The sequence below is a fragment of the Arachis hypogaea genome, chromosome 6, assembly GCF_003086295.3.
Source record: "Arachis hypogaea cultivar Tifrunner chromosome 6, arahy.Tifrunner.gnm2.J5K5, whole genome shotgun sequence".
NCBI classification, from domain to species: Eukaryota; Viridiplantae; Streptophyta; class Magnoliopsida; order Fabales; family Fabaceae; genus Arachis; species Arachis hypogaea.
Genome location: NC_092041.1, coordinates 10,809,002 through 10,829,533, shown reverse-complemented (window position 1 = coordinate 10,829,533; position 20,532 = coordinate 10,809,002). Strand labels below are relative to the sequence as shown.

The following is a 20,532-nucleotide window of genomic DNA, read 5'->3' as shown; positions in this document are numbered from 1 at the left end:
AGAGGCTTTCTAGGCAAAGAGGTAAGAGTTTTCTCGTAGAAGCTTTACGAGTTTCTACTTCATATTTTCTACTAGATTAGCTCCTACGTTGGTAGTTTTCCCGACCTCTTGTCCAATATGGACTTCTTCCATTTTTTCTCCGGGCTGTGGTCGTAGTTCTTCTCTTACTCGGACTCCGCCGAGTTCAATTGTATTGACTTCCTTGCCTTTACCCCTTAGGTTTAAGCTTTCATTATAGCATTTCCTCGCCAACTTCTGGTCTCCCCTGATGGTAGCAATTCCTTCCTGTGTTGGGAACTTCATGCAGAGGTGAGGGGTAGAAACAACTGCTCCCAGCCGATTTAATGTCGTCCAACCTATCAGGACATTGTAAGCGGAGGCTACATCGACAACAATGAAGTCGATGCTTAAAGTCTTAGACTTCAACCCCCCTCCAAAAGTTGTGTGTAGGGAGATGAAGCCTAGTGCCGTGATAGGAGCGTCTCCTAACCCGATAAGTGTATTCGGGTAGGCTTTTAGCTCCTTTTCGTCTAGCCCCCAACTTATCAAATGCTGGCTTGAATAATATGTCAACTGAGCTCCCTTGATCCACCAGGGTTCTGTGTATATGAGCATTGGCGATGATTATTGTAATTACCACCGAGTCATCATGCCCGGGTATGATTCCCTATCCATCCTCTTTGGTGAAAGTGATTGTTGGAAGGTCGGGTTCATCACTCCCGACTTGATAGACTTCTTTCAGATGCCTTTTTTGAGACAATTTGGTCAGCGCTCCTCCAACAAATCCTCCTGATATCATATGAATGTATCGTTATGGAGTCTGTGGGGGCTGACCTCTTCGCTCGTGGCCTTCATCATCTCTCTTTCTTTTTCCATGATTGTCCGACCTTTCTACGAGATATCTATCTAGCCGACCTTCTCTGGCCAGTTTTTCTATCATATTTTTAAGGTTGTAGCAGTCATTGGTGGAATGCCCATACAGCTTGTGATATTCACAGTATTCATTGCGACTTCCACCCTTTTTATTTTTTATTGGACGTTGGGGAGGGAGCTTCTTAGTGTGGCAAATTTTTCTGTATACATCTACAAGGAAAACCCTCAGCAGGGTGTAGTTGTGATGCCTTCTCGATTTCTCGGGTCTGACTTCTTCTTTCCTCTTGGGCTCCCTCTCCTTTTCCCTTGATTGGTGAGGGTTCCTAGGTCACCAATTTGGTTCTATCCTGGCGTTTTCCTCCATATTGATGTATTTTTCAGCTCGTTCTTGTACATTGCTCAAAAAAGTCGGATGTCTCTTTGAGATGGATTGGGAGAAGGGCCCTTCTCGGAGTCCATTGACAAGTCCCATTATTATTGCCTCAGTAGGCAGGTCTTGGATCTCTAAGCATGCTTTGTTGAACCTTTCCATGTAGTCTCTTAAGGGTTCTCCGACCTCTTGTTTTACTTTGAGTAGACTAGGTACATACTTGACCTTGTCTTTCTGGATTGAAAATCATGCGAGAAACTTACGCGAGAGGTCGTCAAAGCTGGTGACCGACCTAGGGGGAGGCTACCAAACCACTTCGTGGCAGCCTTTGTTAAGATCATCAGGAAGGCCTTGCAGCGGGTAACGTCCGAAGCGTCGGCCAAATACATTCGACTTTTGAAGTTGCTGAGGTGATGTTTTGGGTCGGTTGTTCCATCGTACAGATTCATGTCAGGACTTTTGAAGTTTCTAGGAACTCTAGTCCTTATGATATCCTTAGTGAATGGGTCTTCTTCCCCCAATGGGGTGTCCTCCCAATCTGCGCGAGAATCCTTACTTCGGAGATTGTATTCCAGCTTCGAGAGCTTTTCTTCAAACTCTTTTTGCCACTCAATTTCTTTTCTTAGACTCCTATCCGCTTCACGCTGTCGCTCCAGCTCTTGTTCTAGTTGCTCAAGTCGACCTTGATGGCCATGTAGTAACCCCATGAGGTCGGTGGAATGAGATTGTTTCTCCCTTTCCTGCTGGTGAGCCTCAGAGGAGATTCTTCTTGGGCCTTGAACACCTGAAGGTCCTTTAGCATGCGATCCCTCCGTTTTTGAGAGAGGTATTAATGCTTGGTCATTATTGTCCATGTCTTGATGTTCTTGATTGGATTCAGACGCAGTGTGTCCGTCTTCACGTTGGTCATCTGCCATTGTGCAATGATCTCTAGATTTCTGGCAATGGCGCCAATGTTCTGGGGTTTACCTAAAATCGGGTGATTTGGCTCGAATGGAGGACCCAAACGTTGAAGGATGGTGGTCTCCGACTTGTTCACGTCCGGGAGCCGCTGTCCGAGTTGTGTATATGCATTTGAATAGGTAGGGGTGGTACCTGCAAGACACTCCAATGCCTAAGTTAGCAAGGGGTTAAGCAGATTTAGTGTATTGGAACTTAGATTTACCTGAGTGTGTTAGTATATTTATAGGAGATGAACCAATAACCACCATTGAAGTAATTCTACTTTTGATGGTGGATAACTGTCCCTTTATCTTAGGGTTGCTGAGATCTCCTTTCTAGAAGTGGGTATCGAGCTGTTCCGACCTCTTAGATAAGGTCGGATACGTGGATGAGGCCATTCTTTTTTGATTGGGTCTCTTAACTTTATTGAGTCTGCTTTATATGTTGGGTTAGAATATGAATAATAATATAATTTAAAATGTTAAAATAAAATCACTATTTTAACATTAAAAAAGAAATAATATTTTAATTTTTCAAAAGTAAATTTAGTTTGACAAAATACATATTCTTTTTATAAATGACAAATAACATATGCATTTAATCCAACTTTATGTTTGGTAATTTAGAAAGTACAGATAAAAATTTATTTTTATACTATTTTCTAATGTATTTTTAATATTTTGTCAATCATATAAAAGATATCCAAAAGAATCAATTAAAATAAAATGACCAAATTAATTTTTCTCTTAATTTCTTAAGCAGACTTACCAAAAAAAATGTATTTATATTTATAAATTTTTTGAATACATCTCCAAATATTTAATATATTTTGTGAAACTAAAATCATTTTGAAAATATCATTCCTTTTTTAAAAATTAGTTGAGAGACAAAATAATTTCCTATTAGAAAAACAATCATATCGAGGGTGTCAATTATTTCTACCACAACATCATCATTCAATGAAAGTATGCCATTAAATTTTCACCTGCTACTTTAAATCATTTCTCCTCTCTTTCAATTTTCGCGTGCTTCTCTTCTCTGCGGCGGGGTCATCTCCGTCGGTCGCCGTCGCATCTCCCCAACTCTGCTCTGTCGGCTGTGAGCTTGTGCTGGTGCTCCGCCGCCTTCGCCTCCTACTCTCTCTGCTTGAGTGCTAGTGCCTCTCCCACTCTTTGCATTCGCTTCTTCTCTCTTTTGCTTCTGCTTCTGGTGCGCCTCCTTCCCTTTTTTTTTTGTTACTTTACTCTTTTTGTTGAACAGTTTGTTATTATTGATTAAGAGCTAATGGCTGCTGTTAAGTGAAATTCTGCTATCAATGCGGTGTTGTTGATGCTGTTGTTATTACTTATTGTTGATCAATTTGATTAAATAGCTAGATAAAATTGATGACCTCATTGTTGATTAAATTAGGTTAGCTTATTAATTTTTATGCAAGGCTGTTATGTTCAATCTTATTGATGGTCATTCATAATAAAACTTAATATTAGGTTTCTATTTGTTTTTGAATTTAGTACTTGAGATTTGTTTTCGGATTTATTTTATGAATGGTTAAAGTATACCTCTCGTCCACGAAGGTTTTGAGAAGTTTAATTTGTTTGAGAGAGTAAAGTTGACAGGGTTGCTTATTTTACGTTACATTGCAGGGAATTCATGAGCGCTGAAACTGTGTGCATGAATATCCAATTGGACAGAAAATGAGAAGACATTGTAGGCTTTGGTGGCCGAAGCAGCTCTTAACAGATCAAGAGTTGCCTTCACCCTGCAGAGTTTTGTTGGGTTGGTTTGTCACCTGTTCTCCTTTGACTTTTGACATTGTTGTGGCCTTTACTTGCAGTGAAGTCTTGCTTTCAAGTTCTAATCCTAGTCTTGAGGTATGGTAATTGATAATTGGAGGGTTGGGTTCAGAATCCTCTTTTATGCAGTTTAGAATGAAGAAAGTGAATTCAATTGTTGCAGCTATGACATGATTGATGCTTTTTGTGTTACAATTATTAACTGTGGAGGAAACTGAAAGTTTCCTTTTTTGTGATATTATTAAATATTAAGCTATAGTCATGATCATACATTAAGTATAGCACTTAAATAGAAATGAAATTTCCCTTTTGGAATTATAGTAAATTTTATGCCAACATATTTGTTAAATCATTGGAAAGATGTATATATAGTCAAATGGGAAATTAAAACTATGTAGATGGACACCAATTTGTTTGTGAAATAATATATAGCATTTTAGTTTGTGTTTATCATGAAAGTATTGTTCCATCATCCATTACAGTAGACTGTGATGGTGAAGTCCAATTGGTATATCCACAATTGTTTCATAATTCATACTAGTTGTCTTTTTGTTGTTTATGGAAAATGTCTCAGGTAATGAAAATAATTAACAGCATGAACTGCTACTCTCTATCAGGATATCATTCACGATACACATGGGAGCATGCCTACAATGCTGGAGGATAAATCTGTCTTCTCTGTACTTGGTCTCTGCATTGTGGACCCTACTAGTAATGGCTTGATTGCTGAAGCAGAATATGATAAAAGAAAATTCTCTGATTCTGGCAACAATTTGGCAGAGGGATGTACAAGTTTATATAAAAAAAAGAATGAGTGTAGGAGCTGCAGTTCCCTCCAACATGAATCATTGAGGAAAAGTAGCCAATCTTTTTTTGGAAAAAGTAATTGGGTCCTGCTAATGTTTGACTCTACTGAACAAAATGATGCAAGAAGTCGTGGGGTTCCAAGATTGCACCACATTCATTGGAATGGAGTAACTATGTCGGACTATGATGTTCACGTATGTAAGTCATTATTCCCTTCTACTTGTTGCCTTTCTGCAAGTAGTTGTCATTTACGAAGACCTTTTTCTCCTATGACAAACAATTATATATGGTATTTTGACAATTTGTAGGTCATCGTTTATGAAACACCCTCTTATGGTGATCATCATTTCTCATTGGGCAATTTAGGTTCAAATGAGGAGGCAAAACCTTCCATTAAGAATCCCAAGTGGGTGGATGAGCTTCATAAAAAGAAGCAATTCGTTGAATTGGTAATGAAATTTAGCTGTTTCATTTTTTATTATGACGATTTTATGCTCTAGTTGCTACTTGCTAATGTGCCTTCCAAAATTTCTCCACAGGATACAGTTATTATGGCAATTAATTGTGCCACCTCTGCCAAAAGAATTTTTGAAACTCTTGCAGTTCCAAGGAGATCCTTGAGGCAGCTCTCCATATTTTCCATGTACATACTGCACTATTTATGTGCTATCTTCTGATCTTGACTCAAACTCTGATGACCTATCTTCTGATTTTTCAGGTTTTTAATTATCATAGGGCATCTGTTTTCCAAGTTTATTGCTTCATTTTCCACTGTGGTCTATATTGCTCTTCAGTTTTGCCAAGCACATGTAAAGTACAAATCAGAATCATGGATGCATATGACTTTAGCAAACATATTCAGGACTGCATGGATAAATATCCAAATAAAATGTTGTCAGATATTATATTGGCCAATCTTTCTTCAGGACAAAGATCTCAGGTAGTGTGAAGTTTTAGGCACTTTTTTGTGGCTTGTATAATTTGTGGCAGGTTTCCATTTTTGAAATATCAGGTTTTAGTCTTTTGATGAAGTCCATGTAACTTAGTTACTTGTTCAGGAAAACTTTGCTAGGGGCATTCAAGAAATCAAAATAGATTAAACTGGTTGAAGTGAATTAAACTATGATTTGTTTCAGACATTGAGTTTCTTTTCTGTGCATTTTGCATGAATATGGGAGATTTGGTCTAACCATATTAACTCGGTTATATTGTATATAACCCTGATCTGATGTGCAATTGGAATAATAGGATATAGAATATTGATAGTAGGTGTATGGGATCCTATACTTAGAATTTTTCAATTTTTATTTTATAATTTTTGAGCTTCTAGCAATTTAGGGTTACTTGGTTAGTTCTTTACCAAGTTGAGTTTTCCCGTAGATTTATTGAATTGAAGTTGAGATCGAATTGAGCAACACTATTCTATTGCGTCTCAGGCTGTTCCTGACTTTGTTCTTCCGTATTATGTTCCACATAAATATACTACAAAAAGATTTTTTGTACGTGACATATAAAACTGCCATTATTATCTTATATTGTTTATTTATAGTGCACTATTGCATTTTGGTTTTCTGTTGTTATAAATTATTCTTGTCCTTGGACAGTGGCTCTTAAGTTTATTAAGATCTGATAAGGTATTATTAGGGCTTGAAACACGAATCAACCATGTTTCCATTCTCAGAATGAACCAAGCCTAAAAACACTGTTTGAAAATTCATGAGTTGGTTGTTATTATATTTGTCAGTTGTGAAGTATGGTTATTTTGCAATTGAGCCTCATCCCAAATTCCCAAACTGAACTTGACTAAGAATTACTTTGGTATTTAGTATGCTATATTTTTTAGTTCGTTTTAGGATGTTGATTTACCTCGTTTCTGTGTTCTTTGAGCTTACTTTGCCCATTAAACACATTCTTTTGACAATTGTAACTTAAAGTGTACCATCTGAAATATATTTATTTTTCTATTAAACTTTTTTGTTCTTTACCAGCTATTACTTTTTAATAATAATTTTGTTTTCTCCATGTTTAACACCATTATTTTGCATGCAAGGTCACGATCATGTGTTGAATATGCAGAGAAAGCTGCAATGCATAGGCATTCTATGTGGTCAACTTTATTTGTGGATATACTCCTGGGGAACTTGGTTGGATGGCCACTGTTACATAATTCAGAATCCATTTGTTTGTCAATTGTGAACTTCACCCATGGATTTTCTACATTTTTGCGATCTGGATGTGTTTGGTTAATGGGGGACCCCGCAGGCTTCAAGTTGAATGCTGAGTTAGCTAATGTGCTGGGAATTTTTTCTTTGAATGCCATCCAAATATGGTCAACACTTTGGATATTTGTGGGGTTCATCACTAATTATATCATTCAAGGGCTTGCAATTTTGGGAATTATATGTGGTTTCACTGCTTTTGCTGCCATGATTATAGACATGATTGTGTTGGCAACTTTACATGTTTCAATTCTTCATCGGTTGATTTCACTTGTGTATTCATCACAGATACAGGCACTAGCAGCCTTGTGGCGGCTTTTCAGGTACCAAATGTTGTTCATTTTAAGATTATTAGCTAACTGTACGGATGTGATTTGAATTTAATTGTTGAGCATTGTATTGCCTATGATTTATGGATGGAACTTTCTGAAATTTGTATTTGACAATATAATTTGTTCACTTAGGAGGAAGTTCATTTTTTTGAGGGAAAAGGAAAAAAAATTAGACAGCCAGAGTTTGTGTCAGAATTTATCTTTTACATTTATTTGGCATTATTAAAAACCTTTAGATGAGGAAGTGAGTTCTACCACTGTCTAATCCGACCACTTCTATGTATTATGGTAAATCATTCTGTCTTGTAGTAGTTCTCTTTTCAATCAATTGCAAGGTGCACATACATACACTAAACAAATAAAAGGTATTGAGGTTGTCTCAAGCTTTATTTTTAATTTTTTTTCCTCTGGAGCATCATACTTTGATACGTACATTATCCTTAATATATAATAGCTATCCGGTGAGTTAGTGAGAGAATCAATTGTTGCTAGCTGTAAGGAAGTTGATGCATTTTGTAAATTCTAGTGAATATCACTAGAGCCCTTTGTATTATGTTCGAGTGCCATCATATTTTCCGTATATCTCTATTTCTGTCCATCATTGTTTGGAAGAATAGTTGTTTTGCTGCAAGCATACTTGCTCAACTTTTCTCACAGCATTGCTGATTATTTTGCAGTGGCCGAAAGTGGAATCCTCTTCGTCAGAGGTTGGATAGCTTTGACTACACTGTGAAGCAACATATTGTTGGATCTCTTTTATTTACACCACTTATACTTCTTTTACCAACTACTTCGGTTTTCTATATATTCTTTAGTATCACAGAGACAACCATTAACCTCATCTGTGTATTGATTGAAGTCATTATTTCGGTAATTCATGCTACACCTTATGTCAAGATACTTCTTTGGTTGGTGAGACCACAAAGATTCCCTTCTGGAATATGGTTTGAAATTTGTGGTTCTCGAAGTAATGTTTCTCCAGAGGATGGTGTTACTGATGAAATGAACTCCTCCAAGGAATCAGTGCATCTGAAGGATTTCAATAGAAAAAAATCAAGTATCCTGGTTTCTTTCCTTCACAGCAACTATTTGAGCATAGGTGAGGTCTGAAGCTTGCACTTGCGGAATCCGAGCAATGCTTCTTTTGTGAAATTTTATGTGTGGCAATAGATGGTTAATGTGTAAAATGTTGCATCAAAATGTTAAGACTTGCTTTATTTACGTATGATGATATGTATTGGGGTAGTTAGGCAGTTGTCATCTTCCTTTAGTTTTGAAGCAAGTTCCTCTCTTCAATACTTGCATACCTTGGTGAAAGCTTTCCCAATATAAGTTGGACACAGACTTCATCAACTATCTCTTGAAAAAAAACCAAATCTTAAGGCTCAATTGAAATTTCAATTGTATCAGATTTTTATTTCTTAGTGGCTCTGATAGCTGTGACCTAGGAGCAGTAACACTTTCCATTATGGGACTTTTTTCCTATATGCCATAAAACATTATTTGCTGACTTCAATTGATTGTATTTCAGGAAAAGTAAGTTTGCCACATTACAGAAGTGTTTTGTTAGGGGTCTCTGGGTCATCCATCTACAAAGTAGCATATGGAATCGTCATTGGGAAAAGGTGAGAGAGATAATGGTGCTAACTTGCTTTACCATTTTCATGATTCGTTGCTCTGTCCTGTTTTATCCAATTCTTTGTTTAACAACACCCTTTTTTCTATTTCCTCCGTTTATTCCTCTTTTTTACTCTCATTTGCCAGAATGCAATCTTTACGGGGAACCCTTCTTCCTTCGCCAATGCCGTGGATGTCCCTGCCTTACAAAGAGTATTGGTGCCTCTGTCATGACTCGCTTATCGCATGCTTCAGATGATGTCCTTTGATGGGGAAATTCTTTTGATTGAGTTATATAATTTTAAGGGTGCAACTAGCTCAGTGGTTTAATTCAACTAACTTTTCTCCCATGATAGCTCAGGCTCACTCACTCAGCATTCCATGTGTCCCAACTCTTGCAAGCTCCGCAATTTTCTTTTGCTTTCATGATACTGACAGGCTGGTGTGTGATTTAGAAAATAGCATTTGGAAAATTTTCAATGGTTTTTTGCTTATTTCTAATGCCGTAGCATGTGTGTTTCACTATTAGTATCATGGAACGGAAACGGAGCCGCTCACTGCTACTCCTTTTGAATTGATCCAAATTCATTGCTCTCTAACCTCTGCATTTTAAGTGGTCCTGTTATAGTTGGGGACGAGGTACCTAGTTTAAAGGCTATGCTATACTCTGCTATAATGTGATAATGAAAATATCCGAAGCAATTATTGGTACAAATTTTGTGAAGGGATCTGTTTTCTGTTCCTGGTGTACTTATGTCAGAGCGAAGCAGTAAAAAGTTGCCCATAAACTCCGTTTTGAGTACTGTATTTACAATTTCTTCCTACGGATTTTTTTGCGAGGTAATTCTCTGGTGTCTTTTAATATCATGTCGATTTTGTCGAAATTGGTTTTGATATATGATTTTTGGAAAAATTGTTAATATGAGGTCCATTAGTATATGTTAGGCAATTAATTTTCGGCATCGTAAACACCACTTTAAATTCGTGAATGAACAAGTTACTTAACCATGTGAGAAATATGAAGAATTCGGACTCTTAGTAAAAAGTTAGTGGGACGAAAATGTTAGCAAGTAACTTGAAGAGGAATAGAGTATTACTCTATTGTTGGTTTACGCAATCAGCATCAACACATGAGGATGGGCACTGCATTAGTTTTTGTAACTTTAATCTCGTAATCAACAATTAACGATAGTATATTAGTGAAGTTGTTAACTTGCATGTCATCTCTTTGGGTAGAGAAGTCTGACACATTTTGATTTGCTTATATGGTAACCACAGGGACATTGTGGCTTTTTGAGTTAACCGCACAAACTCTGCCAAATATAGACAAATGCAAAACTCACGAGAGCAATCCAACACAACAAACTGATACCTAACGCACATTCTTTATCACTGGTTGACATGGACGGCTAACTCCTCCAAATTAATTAATGACAGAAAAAAAAGCACACACAATATTTTTTTTGTTGCACACGGTATCTCTTAATCCGACAGGCTGCATATTTGAATTTCATTTAAGGGTTTATCGTTGTCTAATGGGTCGCTGCAAACACAAAGCGAGACGAGTGAGCTATTATCCTATGCTTTTAAGATTCATTGGCTATTTATATTTTAATGTATGAACACAATTAGGAGGCAGTAATAAGTTAATATCGAGAAATAATTCTTGTTAGTTGTTACCCACCTTGATACACGGAAATTAGAAAATAATTGACTATTAAATCTTAGTAAGTATAAGTGATGATATGAATAATATTAAATAAGGAATTATACTATTGTAATTTGTAATAGCCTAATAGAGAAGGAAATTGTAAATTTTGGTGAACGTTTTTATATTATGAGTTTTGAGAGTCTAGCATCCCAAAAAGAATTATATAAAGCTTTGTGCATGATAGGATGGGAAAAGATTGAAGCCTGAAGGAGTGAAGTAGTAGAATCTAGAGCAAAGGACGGAAGAGTAAGCAACGGTTAATTTCAGTTTGAGAGTTGTGACGGTTGTTAGTAACTTTTCACACACACTGTGGAGAAGAATAGAAATATAAATAAATAAAGAAAGAAAGAAACAAGTTCACGGGAATGGTAGAGTGCGTTATTGAGCATTATTGAGTATCGAGAAGGATTCCCCATGGCGCCTTGTTTTGTGTAAAAGGACAAAGCTTCAAACAAAGACCCATCCGAGATATGCCTATGGTGAATGCTTTGCCACTTCTTCTTTCAGTTCGTTACTCTGATTGCGCCATTCGGAAAACCCACATGTGACTTCACATGTCATACTGCCACCTGTCCTTTTCATCCTAACCGCTCACATGAACTACTAATCCATATTATTATAACTAACAAAGCATTTAAGAATCTATTCTTTTTATCTTTGGTAAAAAACTAAACTATCATTTTTACGTGAATATAGCAATCATTTATTAAACAGTAACCAACATTGACCCACCTTTCATGCATAACAAAAACAAAAAAGAAAAAAGAAAAAAAAAGAAGACGACAGAAACCTCATCTGCCTATAATTACACATACTCACAAGCTCTTGAAGACCACACCATATACACTTCGAGATAACTTTTCATCACTCTTTTCTCTCTCTTAGTTTCTCTGTTGTGTGCTACTCTCCTCTCAGTGTTAGCAATGGCTACAACACTAACCATATTTATGCTCTTCCTAGTTGCAATGCTGCTTCTTCCATTAAAAAACCATGTAAGTCAACATATATAACTTTTCATTTATACTCATTCCTATGTTTAATTAGTCTCAACATGATTTTTTGTCTCTTTAATCATGGTTTATTAATTATAATCTACCATTATTAATTATGTTAGTCACAATAATTGTGGTTATGATTTCAGGCTGAGATTATTGATGCTGCTACCACAGAGGCTCCAGCTCCGCAGCCTAACACTAACATAAGCACTTCTAACCACTTCCCCATTAATGTGAGAGTTTCCAAATATTTTTGCTTTTTGTTTTGGAAAAATTCTGCATATATATATTTTTTCCATTATTTAAATTTTTAACCATGCATGTCAATTCTTTCTTTCATTATATATGAGTATATGTTAATTTGATGTTTATTTTCTTGAGTTTCAGCATGGCATAACTGAAGGCAGTCTTAAACCAACAGGTAATAGTTAAGGACATAATAATATCTTTTCAAATTAAGAATTTATTAATGATAAGTAATTAATCAGAGTAGTACGAAGTTGTATAGTTGCCAATTAAAGGTTGACTTCCTAAAAATTTTTCAATAATTAATGTTTATTTTATTTAAATTAGAATTAAAAAAAAAGCTAAAAAATTTACTAACTCTTTAATTCTAAGACATATAATTTTTTAATTAATTGAAAATATAAAACTATTTTTGATTTTTTAAAATACGAGATACTTAAATCTTTTCATCTAAAATATATAAGGACAAAAAAATGAAAAACATTTTTATATTTTTAATAATTAGTCAAAAATTTATTTATTTTCGAGATAAAAAATCAAAGACTTATTTGTCGTTTACTCGAAATTTTGACGATGATGAGTATGATGGAATAATTAAACTTAGTAAGATTTTGGTGGATGCAGAATGTGGACCACGTTGCACAACAAGGTGTTCAAAGACACAATACAAGAAGCCATGTTTGTTCTTCTGCCAAAAGTGTTGTGCAAAGTGCTTATGTGTGCCTCCTGGTACTTATGGCAACAAGCAAGTTTGCCCTTGCTACAACAATTGGAAGACCAAAAGGGGTGGACCAAAATGCCCTTAATTACAAACCTCATATTTCAATTTACTTTCTCTAATTCTCTATCATCATCATAATCATGTCTTACTTATTTAGTTAGTTGCTTAATATTATTGTTATTAATTGTTACTATCATTATTCCATGTATAATTCAGTATAAGCTAAGCATCATATGCAATTGTAATGTAACTACTACAATGAAATTACCTAAATTTCATTATGTTTGTCCTTTTCTGCCTTAAAATTATGCCTCAAGTAATATATCAGCATTGAACTTGTAGTCAAATTTCTTAGTAGAAGCAGATAAATGTACAAGGCACTAGGATACCACCAGCATCATAATAGACTAATATTCGTAGCAAACATTAAAATTAAAAATTGACTATGAAATAACTAAATTATGAATTATGAATTAGTTAAAATTAAAATTTTAAAGTGTTTTAAAAATCTTCTAATACTTTTAAGATGTTATTAACTTTAGATTTTTTTTTCAAAATTTAAATAATACAATAAATCATAGGAAAAAAAAACAAATAGGTCATTAATTTTTACCTATAGATATTTAAATACTTAAAAATAAAAAAATATTTTTAACTTCCTGATTTTCTTAAAAATTGGACAATTAGATCCCCCGTCTATCTACGTCCGTGAAACAACATAACAGAGAGGAAGAATAAAATATTTTTAAGTTTTTTTTGTTAGTGCTACAAGTGTGAGGAGTGTTGAAGTTAGTCCCACATCAAAAAAAGCAAGAAAGAGTGATAAGTTTATATGATAAGAGACCCATTTATTTGATATCTTAAGATTTTGAACAATTGGATTTAGTGTCTTATCATCTTAGTAAATATGGGTACAGATATTTTCAGATAAATTAGTTATAGTAAGACCTATATTTTTTTTGAAATAGATGGGAAGGGATTTTTATAATTGGTTTTTTCCCCCAATATTTTGTTACAAATAGCGTTTAACATCAACATGACTATTCATAATAACAATAGTAACAAAGGAATTTAAATAATTGGAAATTTTGTATAGTAATCAATTTGTAGTGTATTTGGTGAGAAACCAAATTGATGCAATAGGAAGAAAGAGATAAAATACCAATAGCTATTATTGTGAAGCTATTCAATATTAAGTACTTCAGTTTATTAATCAAAAGTCTTGGATTCGAATATTAAAAATAAAAAGGAAAAACTTCAATAGGAGGCCTCTGTTTCTTTGGAAGGGACTACATCAAGTTAAATAAGTGATTTTTTTTGTAATGTGATTAATTAAATAAAAAAACAATAAAAATTAATTAAGTTATAGAAGCAAAGTAAATCACTTGGGTACAAAGTATAAACTCTTCCACACGACGAAGAAAACAATATTTTTTTTTTGGACTCACTTAGAAATAGCTTACCTATGCCCAACCTTTTAAGGTATAAGAATAATAATTATAAAGCCCGAATTTTCATCTATTTTTTACTTTTATAGTTGAATTAAAATTTTGTTTTTGTCTTTGTTATATTTGATGAAGTATTCATGAAGAGTGATCACAATTTTCTTTAATTTGGGTTCTCACCTTTATAGGGAAGAATGACAATAAATTAAACTAAGAAATCAATCCTTCGTATTAATTAAAATAAAATACAAAATATGAACTATATATGAAGAGCGATATTAATTATAAAGGTCAAAACACTTCCCAGAAATAAATAAATGATAAGGTTAAATACAAATAATGTATGCTGATTTAAATTTTAATGAGTCATAACTACTCCTAATCTCCTATTGACTTGTGAACTTCTTTAGTTCATAGTTTCACTAAATTTGTAACTTTAGGATCTGTGACAAAAAATAATTATAATTTTATTTTGTCTGTTTAATCCTAATTTAATTTGGTCTGTTTCACTACATATATAAGTCTATGACACCATCAAAATTTAGTAACATGGTTGACAATTTAAGGTAGTGTTTGATTTTAGAAATTAAAACTGAGATTGAAAAATTAAGATTCAGTGTTGTATTTGGTGATTAGAGATTAAAACTAAAGTTTTAGTTTTAGAATACAAAATTTCAGTCCCTTTAATATTTTCAAAAAGTGAAGACTTTGAGGACTAAATTTTTTAAAAATGGAGACTAAAGCATTAACAATATTTTTTTTATTAATTGCTGTAACAATTAATAAATACTAAATAAAACAAATTTTATCTATTTTTGACTAATTTCTTTTTATTACTAAATATTTCTATTTTTTTAATAACTAAAAATATTTTAGTAAATAAATATTTTTGTTTTATCTTAATATTTATCTTAAAATAAAAAAATATTAAAATATAATTTAATTATGTATACTTTACACTAAACATAATATATATAAAAATTTAATTTAATTTCAGTCTCTAAATTTTAATTTCTGAGTCTTTTTCAAACACAGCCTAAGAAATTGAAACTTGGAAATGCTTGTGAGTGAGTGTAAAATAACTGTTATTTTGCGATCACATGATAGGTTTTCAGTTTTTCCATGAAAAGTATGCTTTCAAGTTTCCAATGAAAATAAACTTCTAAACAACCCCAAAAGTAGTGATTCCTTTTTCTTGGCTAAGAGTAAGACTTTTGGTTTTGGAATGTGATATGTCACACATAAATCAACCAATTCCTCAAGTTTCTCATTGAGAGTTCCAATCCCCACCACATGCATCTATAGGCCAATAATTAGAATAAATTAAATAAGATGGAAATATTTACTAACTAAATAAGAATAATAATAATATAGAAATTCATATATAATTATATTCACATAAATTAATAATTCATAATTATTAATTTTATATAAAGTAATTGTACGTAAATTTTTACCTATTATTATTAGTTTGATGTTGAAGTTATGAAGTAAAAATTAAAATTATAAGGAAATAAAAGAAATAGTTTATATATTTGAATAATCTAGGACAACACACATGTTAGGTGAGGTCCCAGCAAAATTATTCGATTATTTTTATGCATTATAATTGATAAGCAAAGACAGATACCGTGATAATTGGAAGGGTAGTTAGATTCTCCTTTCACTCGTTATTCAATTTCCATAAGATTGTTATGTTATGTTATGTTAGGTGGCACACTATAGACCGTTGCTAATAACCATTAACCACCAACAACCCATCATGCCCCAAAACTAAAATAAAATAAACTGTGCTAGATTTTTTTTTTTTTACACTTCTTCTGTTCCATAATCAATTATGGTTGGTTTGAACTTTGAATTAGGAATTTAGTAAGAGAATTGGTAGCCCATATATTCAAATAGATTGAAAATTTATGCAATAATACTACTTTTCAACTTTATGTACTAATATATTGATTTTTATAATTCTTATGTCATTTCAATCTATATAAACAATAATAAACAAAATACTCTAATTCATGTTTTGATAAGCGCATAAGATTATCGATTTCTCTTAGGTAAAGCATATTCTATCTTTATATTATCATTATTATTATTGTTGCGGTATATTACATTACACTATATTTAGATGCTAATAATAATGTCTTTTCTAGAAAAGAATCTCACTCAATAATATATAAGACACTAATTAACAAATTAGTTTTCACACCGGGAAAATAAAATAAGGTAATTAATTTGATGGTTGAAAATTATCACCACGTGAAGCATGAGCTGCAAAGTACAGTAATATTGATGTAATTAATGACATCATCAAATTAACTAAGAAGACAAATAAAAGAATATTCGTGGCATATTCTCATTAGGCTCCAAAAAAGTGGCTTCTGCGTAACATGCACGCCATGAGACTCGGCATGTTCATGTGTTGAAGTCATAATAAGGTGATGACTATTCAATTCAATTGATTCACAAGTTGATCAAAATAATTTATTTATTTTGAATTTGATTTTGATTTAAGAAAATGGACATTCCATGAAGAAGCGTGGTGACCGTAGCAAGCCAATCTTGACTTATATATATAATAAGTTATTGTATACAACATCGTTGACCTTATAGCTTAGACACTATTCAATATTAATAGTGTTACATATTCAAATATCAATTTGATTTCAACGCAAACATATATCTCTTGTACTAAGTCTAAATAATGTATCCTAGACTTCACTACTTATTACTTTAATTTGATATAAAGTAGTTATTAAAATCATTGAAGTTTTGAAGGAATGAACCATATAACTCAACAATTTCATCATTCTTGATTGGCATGCTGGAATTGTATATAGAAGAAAGAATAACATAACAAGCTTCAATTTTATTGATGTTTTCCATTCTTATATTTATATGACCTTTCACGTGGTAGAAGCTCCTCAAATATGAATTAAAACCCAATACCAAAAAAGGGTTGGTTTGGAACTTGGAAGAAGACAACAACCTAAAGCTATGAAAAAAAAAAAAAAAAAGAGGTGACAAACTAAGTCCCTTAAATTAACAAGTTTACAAGATTATGGAAATTAACATGAAAAGGTCAATAATATATAATTCCTTAATTAGGAAGAAAAAAAAAATTCAAAAACCTTCTGATCCCTCTTCTTGATCGATCCAATCCATCCAAGAAAGTGGGGTGTTCTTGAATTTGTTGTCGACAAGAATTGGTTGTTGTTGTTGTTGTTGTTTGTTGTTGTTGTTATGATGAAGAAGGAGAGTAGTAGTACAAGGGGTAGCCTTGACCAAGCTCCTAGGTTGTTGTTGTTGGTTGTGGTGATCCTCGGCGTTGGCGGCGATGTCGCCCCCGGTCGGGGTTTGGAGGGGAAGAACGATGGGCTTGGCGGCGGCCGGAGATGAAGGCTTTGGGTAGAAGAGATCGGTTGGGAAGAAGTTATATTGTTGAAGGCCAGCCATAGAAACAGAGAAAATGAAGTGTTTGTTGAGAGTATATCTAACTTTCTTTACAACTAAGTGCTTATGTTGCCACTTGTATTTATAGCCACACTTCAAGAGACGCCTTTTGATTCTCTTTAGCCTGACTTTTTCATAGCAATATTTTTAGTCAAATTATTATTTTAAAAAATAGATTTAATTATCCTCCAATCAAGTTTAATAATAATTAGTTATTTTTAGGTTTAATTATTCTATTCATCCCTATAGTTTCGTAAAATTTTCAATTAGGTCCTTATACTTTTTTTTAATTAGGTCTCTGCACCAATTTTTTTTAATTAAATATATATAATTTTATATATTTGAAATATATACTTATACTTTAATATATATTTTATATAAATAACTAATTTAATAATTTTTTTTATATACATATAAGATAGTTAATAACTTAATTTAGATCATTCAATAATAAATAAAAGTGGATTAACTCGATGTTGAATGCAAGAGTAAATAATTTTAATATTAAAATGTAACTTTTTTTTATTATTTTAAATTATGTTTTGCACTTTTGGGATTGTGGACTTGTGGTGGCTTGAGAACCAAGGGAGCATTTGCCTTGGAGAAGGGGCAGCTACGAATATATTATTATAACAAATTTAAAAAAATAAAATAAATAAGTTCTCCATCGTTTGGCTTACAGATATTTAAGTTTTTAAAAATTTTTAAAATAAGATAAATTAAACTTAAAAATTGATGTGTCCAAATTTAAAAAAAAAATTTAAATATGTTTTTAAATTTTTAAACACTTTAATGTCCACCTACAAAAAAATTAGGATGAATGTGTCACTTTCTTTTTTTATTTCGTCACACGTTAGTATTGTTGTGTGTTGCTTCGTCGATGTTTACAATTTTAAGGTGTGCGTTTGTTCGTTTTTTCTCACTGTTTCTTTGTTGTTAGATTACTGCAATTTTTAATTTGCAAAACAAAATGCTACAATGTCACACATCAATCATTTCACTTGCATTGCTTCTACCCTTTTTCCAAATATTCTTTGATCCTGCTTTGTCCTATTTTTTGTTCTCTGCTTACAGCTTTTTAATTTTTATTTAACTAGTAGTACTTTAAATACATGAATTAAATATATGAAAAGTAATTAACTAAGCTAAATGTATTGAACAATTTGGTCAAATGCTGATTTATTATATTAGTTCTTATCATATTTTTATTTTGGGTCAAATTATCATAAATTTTTCTTGGTCTTTAAAAAATTATAAAAATTTTAAGCATACCAAAGAAAGATACTAGATTCGACTATTCGAGAGTGCCCTAGAATTGTAAATATTTTAAAATTTAAAATGGAGTCACTCTTTTTGGACGAAGATATTTCATTAATATGTGGAATAGGAGTTGCCAATTGTTCAGAATATGGGCCACAAGTCACATCGCTTGGCCCACTAAGTCGGTTAATGGCCCATTAAGGACACTATTCTTCCAATTTTCATGGGACATATACCCCTTCCGTTGACCAAAAATTGAAGAACTCCTCAAATATAAGTGTATACTGTATAGCAACATAAACTTGGTTCATCACCATTGACCAAAAACAATATATATGTCGTAAATTTATTAAGCATATATTCACTTAGTTATGAATTTTTATAATTCTTTAATTTGAGCGTACACCTAAATAATAATCTCTTATATTTTATACCCATACAAAATTATTCCACTGCCACTCACTAATTTGACGGTTTCTCCTATTTAAATCCATAGTTATATACATCCTACAAATACCTTTATTTTTATTTTTATGTATTTGCTTTTAGATTTAATTATCTCTTATCAATACAAAAATAATTTACTCAAACATTTAATTTTATGTTACCACATCAATAAAAACAACATTTCAAATTTATTATTTACAAAGACAAAAAAAAAACTAACATAAAGTTTTAGTACATAAAAAAAAAAAAAAACTTCTAATGAAATCAAAAACGAAAAATAAATGTATTATGAAGTTAACCATTCATTCAAATTACTTGTTTTTTTAATGCAGTATTTGAATGAGTCACTAACAGCCAACTCTCCCAAAGGATGAAGCATGCCTTGCTATGTCATCAGTCATGGATCACTACTCGCAAAATCAAATTGTCAAGTAAGAAATCTATATCAGAGTGAAGGGGGAATTGGGGGATTTATGCTCTCTGCAATTTATACAAGTTCTATTGAAATTAACATTAGCACTAGCAAATTTTGTAAAGGTAGTGCTAGGGAGCCAATAGCCTAAGCGTACAATGTGTACAATAGGCTAAATCTTTGGTCCATGAATAAAATGAACATCACCCATACTATCCAGAATAACCATCACTAAGGATCGAATCCTTGACCTTTCAGATCTAGAACTCTAATACCATGTCATGAACCCACTCATCCCAAAAACGTAACCTGACAGGACAATGTAACACTAATGGTCATATCTCTAATACTTTCTAAACCTCCATTCTACACATTGTACGCTTAGGCTATTGGCTCCCTATACTTTCTCATTTTGTAATGATAATATGATTACCAAATTCTTGTTTGGTCATTGGATATTGAATATATAAGTTGAACTTCAATCTAATTCTCCCAAAAATTAAAAGTTACAAACAAATGTATATGTTTTGCTTCTGTAGTACACATCTAATTCTTGTTTTGGCATCTCATCCCCAAATAAGACCACTGATCTGATTTTTTGTTGCATACAAAAGTTTTACCCATTACTCCATATAATCAACATATAGTACAAAGGATAATCGTGAATTGTCAAATTCAAATCCATGATATATAAACTTGAACCAATGAATTGCAAATCCTAGACCAATATGGAGAACTATACAATCATCACCATCAACAAGACATGATAATCATATTATAGATACAAAGAATATAATTTTCACACTGAGAGTTGAGACTACACAAGGAATTAATAATCCAACCCAAAACCCATAAACATAACCAATTCATGAATCACACACACACCAGA

At 32.7% G+C, this 20,532-nt stretch overlaps 2 protein-coding genes across 3 annotated transcripts; both read left to right on the top strand.

The window, feature by feature from the left end:
- The first annotated feature begins 3,086 nt into the window (after positions 1-3,086).
- LOC112695976 (N-acetylglucosaminyl-phosphatidylinositol biosynthetic protein gpi1) lies at positions 3,087-9,797 on the top strand. Of its 2 annotated transcripts, none has more exons than XM_025748524.3 (10): positions 3,087-3,394; positions 3,829-4,056; positions 4,596-4,979; positions 5,094-5,234; positions 5,325-5,428; positions 5,504-5,725; positions 6,836-7,327; positions 8,014-8,435; positions 8,868-8,961; positions 9,101-9,797. In XM_025748524.3, exons 2-10 carry the CDS (start codon positions 3,880-3,882, stop codon positions 9,210-9,212), a joined length of 2,148 nt encoding a protein of 715 aa, XP_025604309.1. In that variant the 5' UTR covers positions 3,087-3,394; positions 3,829-3,879; the 3' UTR covers positions 9,213-9,797. The 2 variants fall into 2 exon arrangements, with proteins under 2 accessions (XP_025604309.1, XP_072054090.1); XM_072197989.1 differs by having other exon boundaries at positions 3,124-3,394; positions 3,829-3,961.
- Positions 9,798-10,858: 1,061 nt separating this feature from the next.
- Positions 10,859-12,907, top strand: LOC112695977 (gibberellin-regulated protein 6). Its single transcript, XM_025748527.2, has 4 exons — positions 10,859-11,656; positions 11,806-11,892; positions 12,047-12,080; positions 12,530-12,907. Exons 1-4 carry the CDS (start codon positions 11,588-11,590, stop codon positions 12,709-12,711), a joined length of 372 nt encoding a protein of 123 aa, XP_025604312.1. The 5' UTR covers positions 10,859-11,587; the 3' UTR covers positions 12,712-12,907.
- Positions 12,908-20,532: the final 7,625 nt, after the last annotated feature.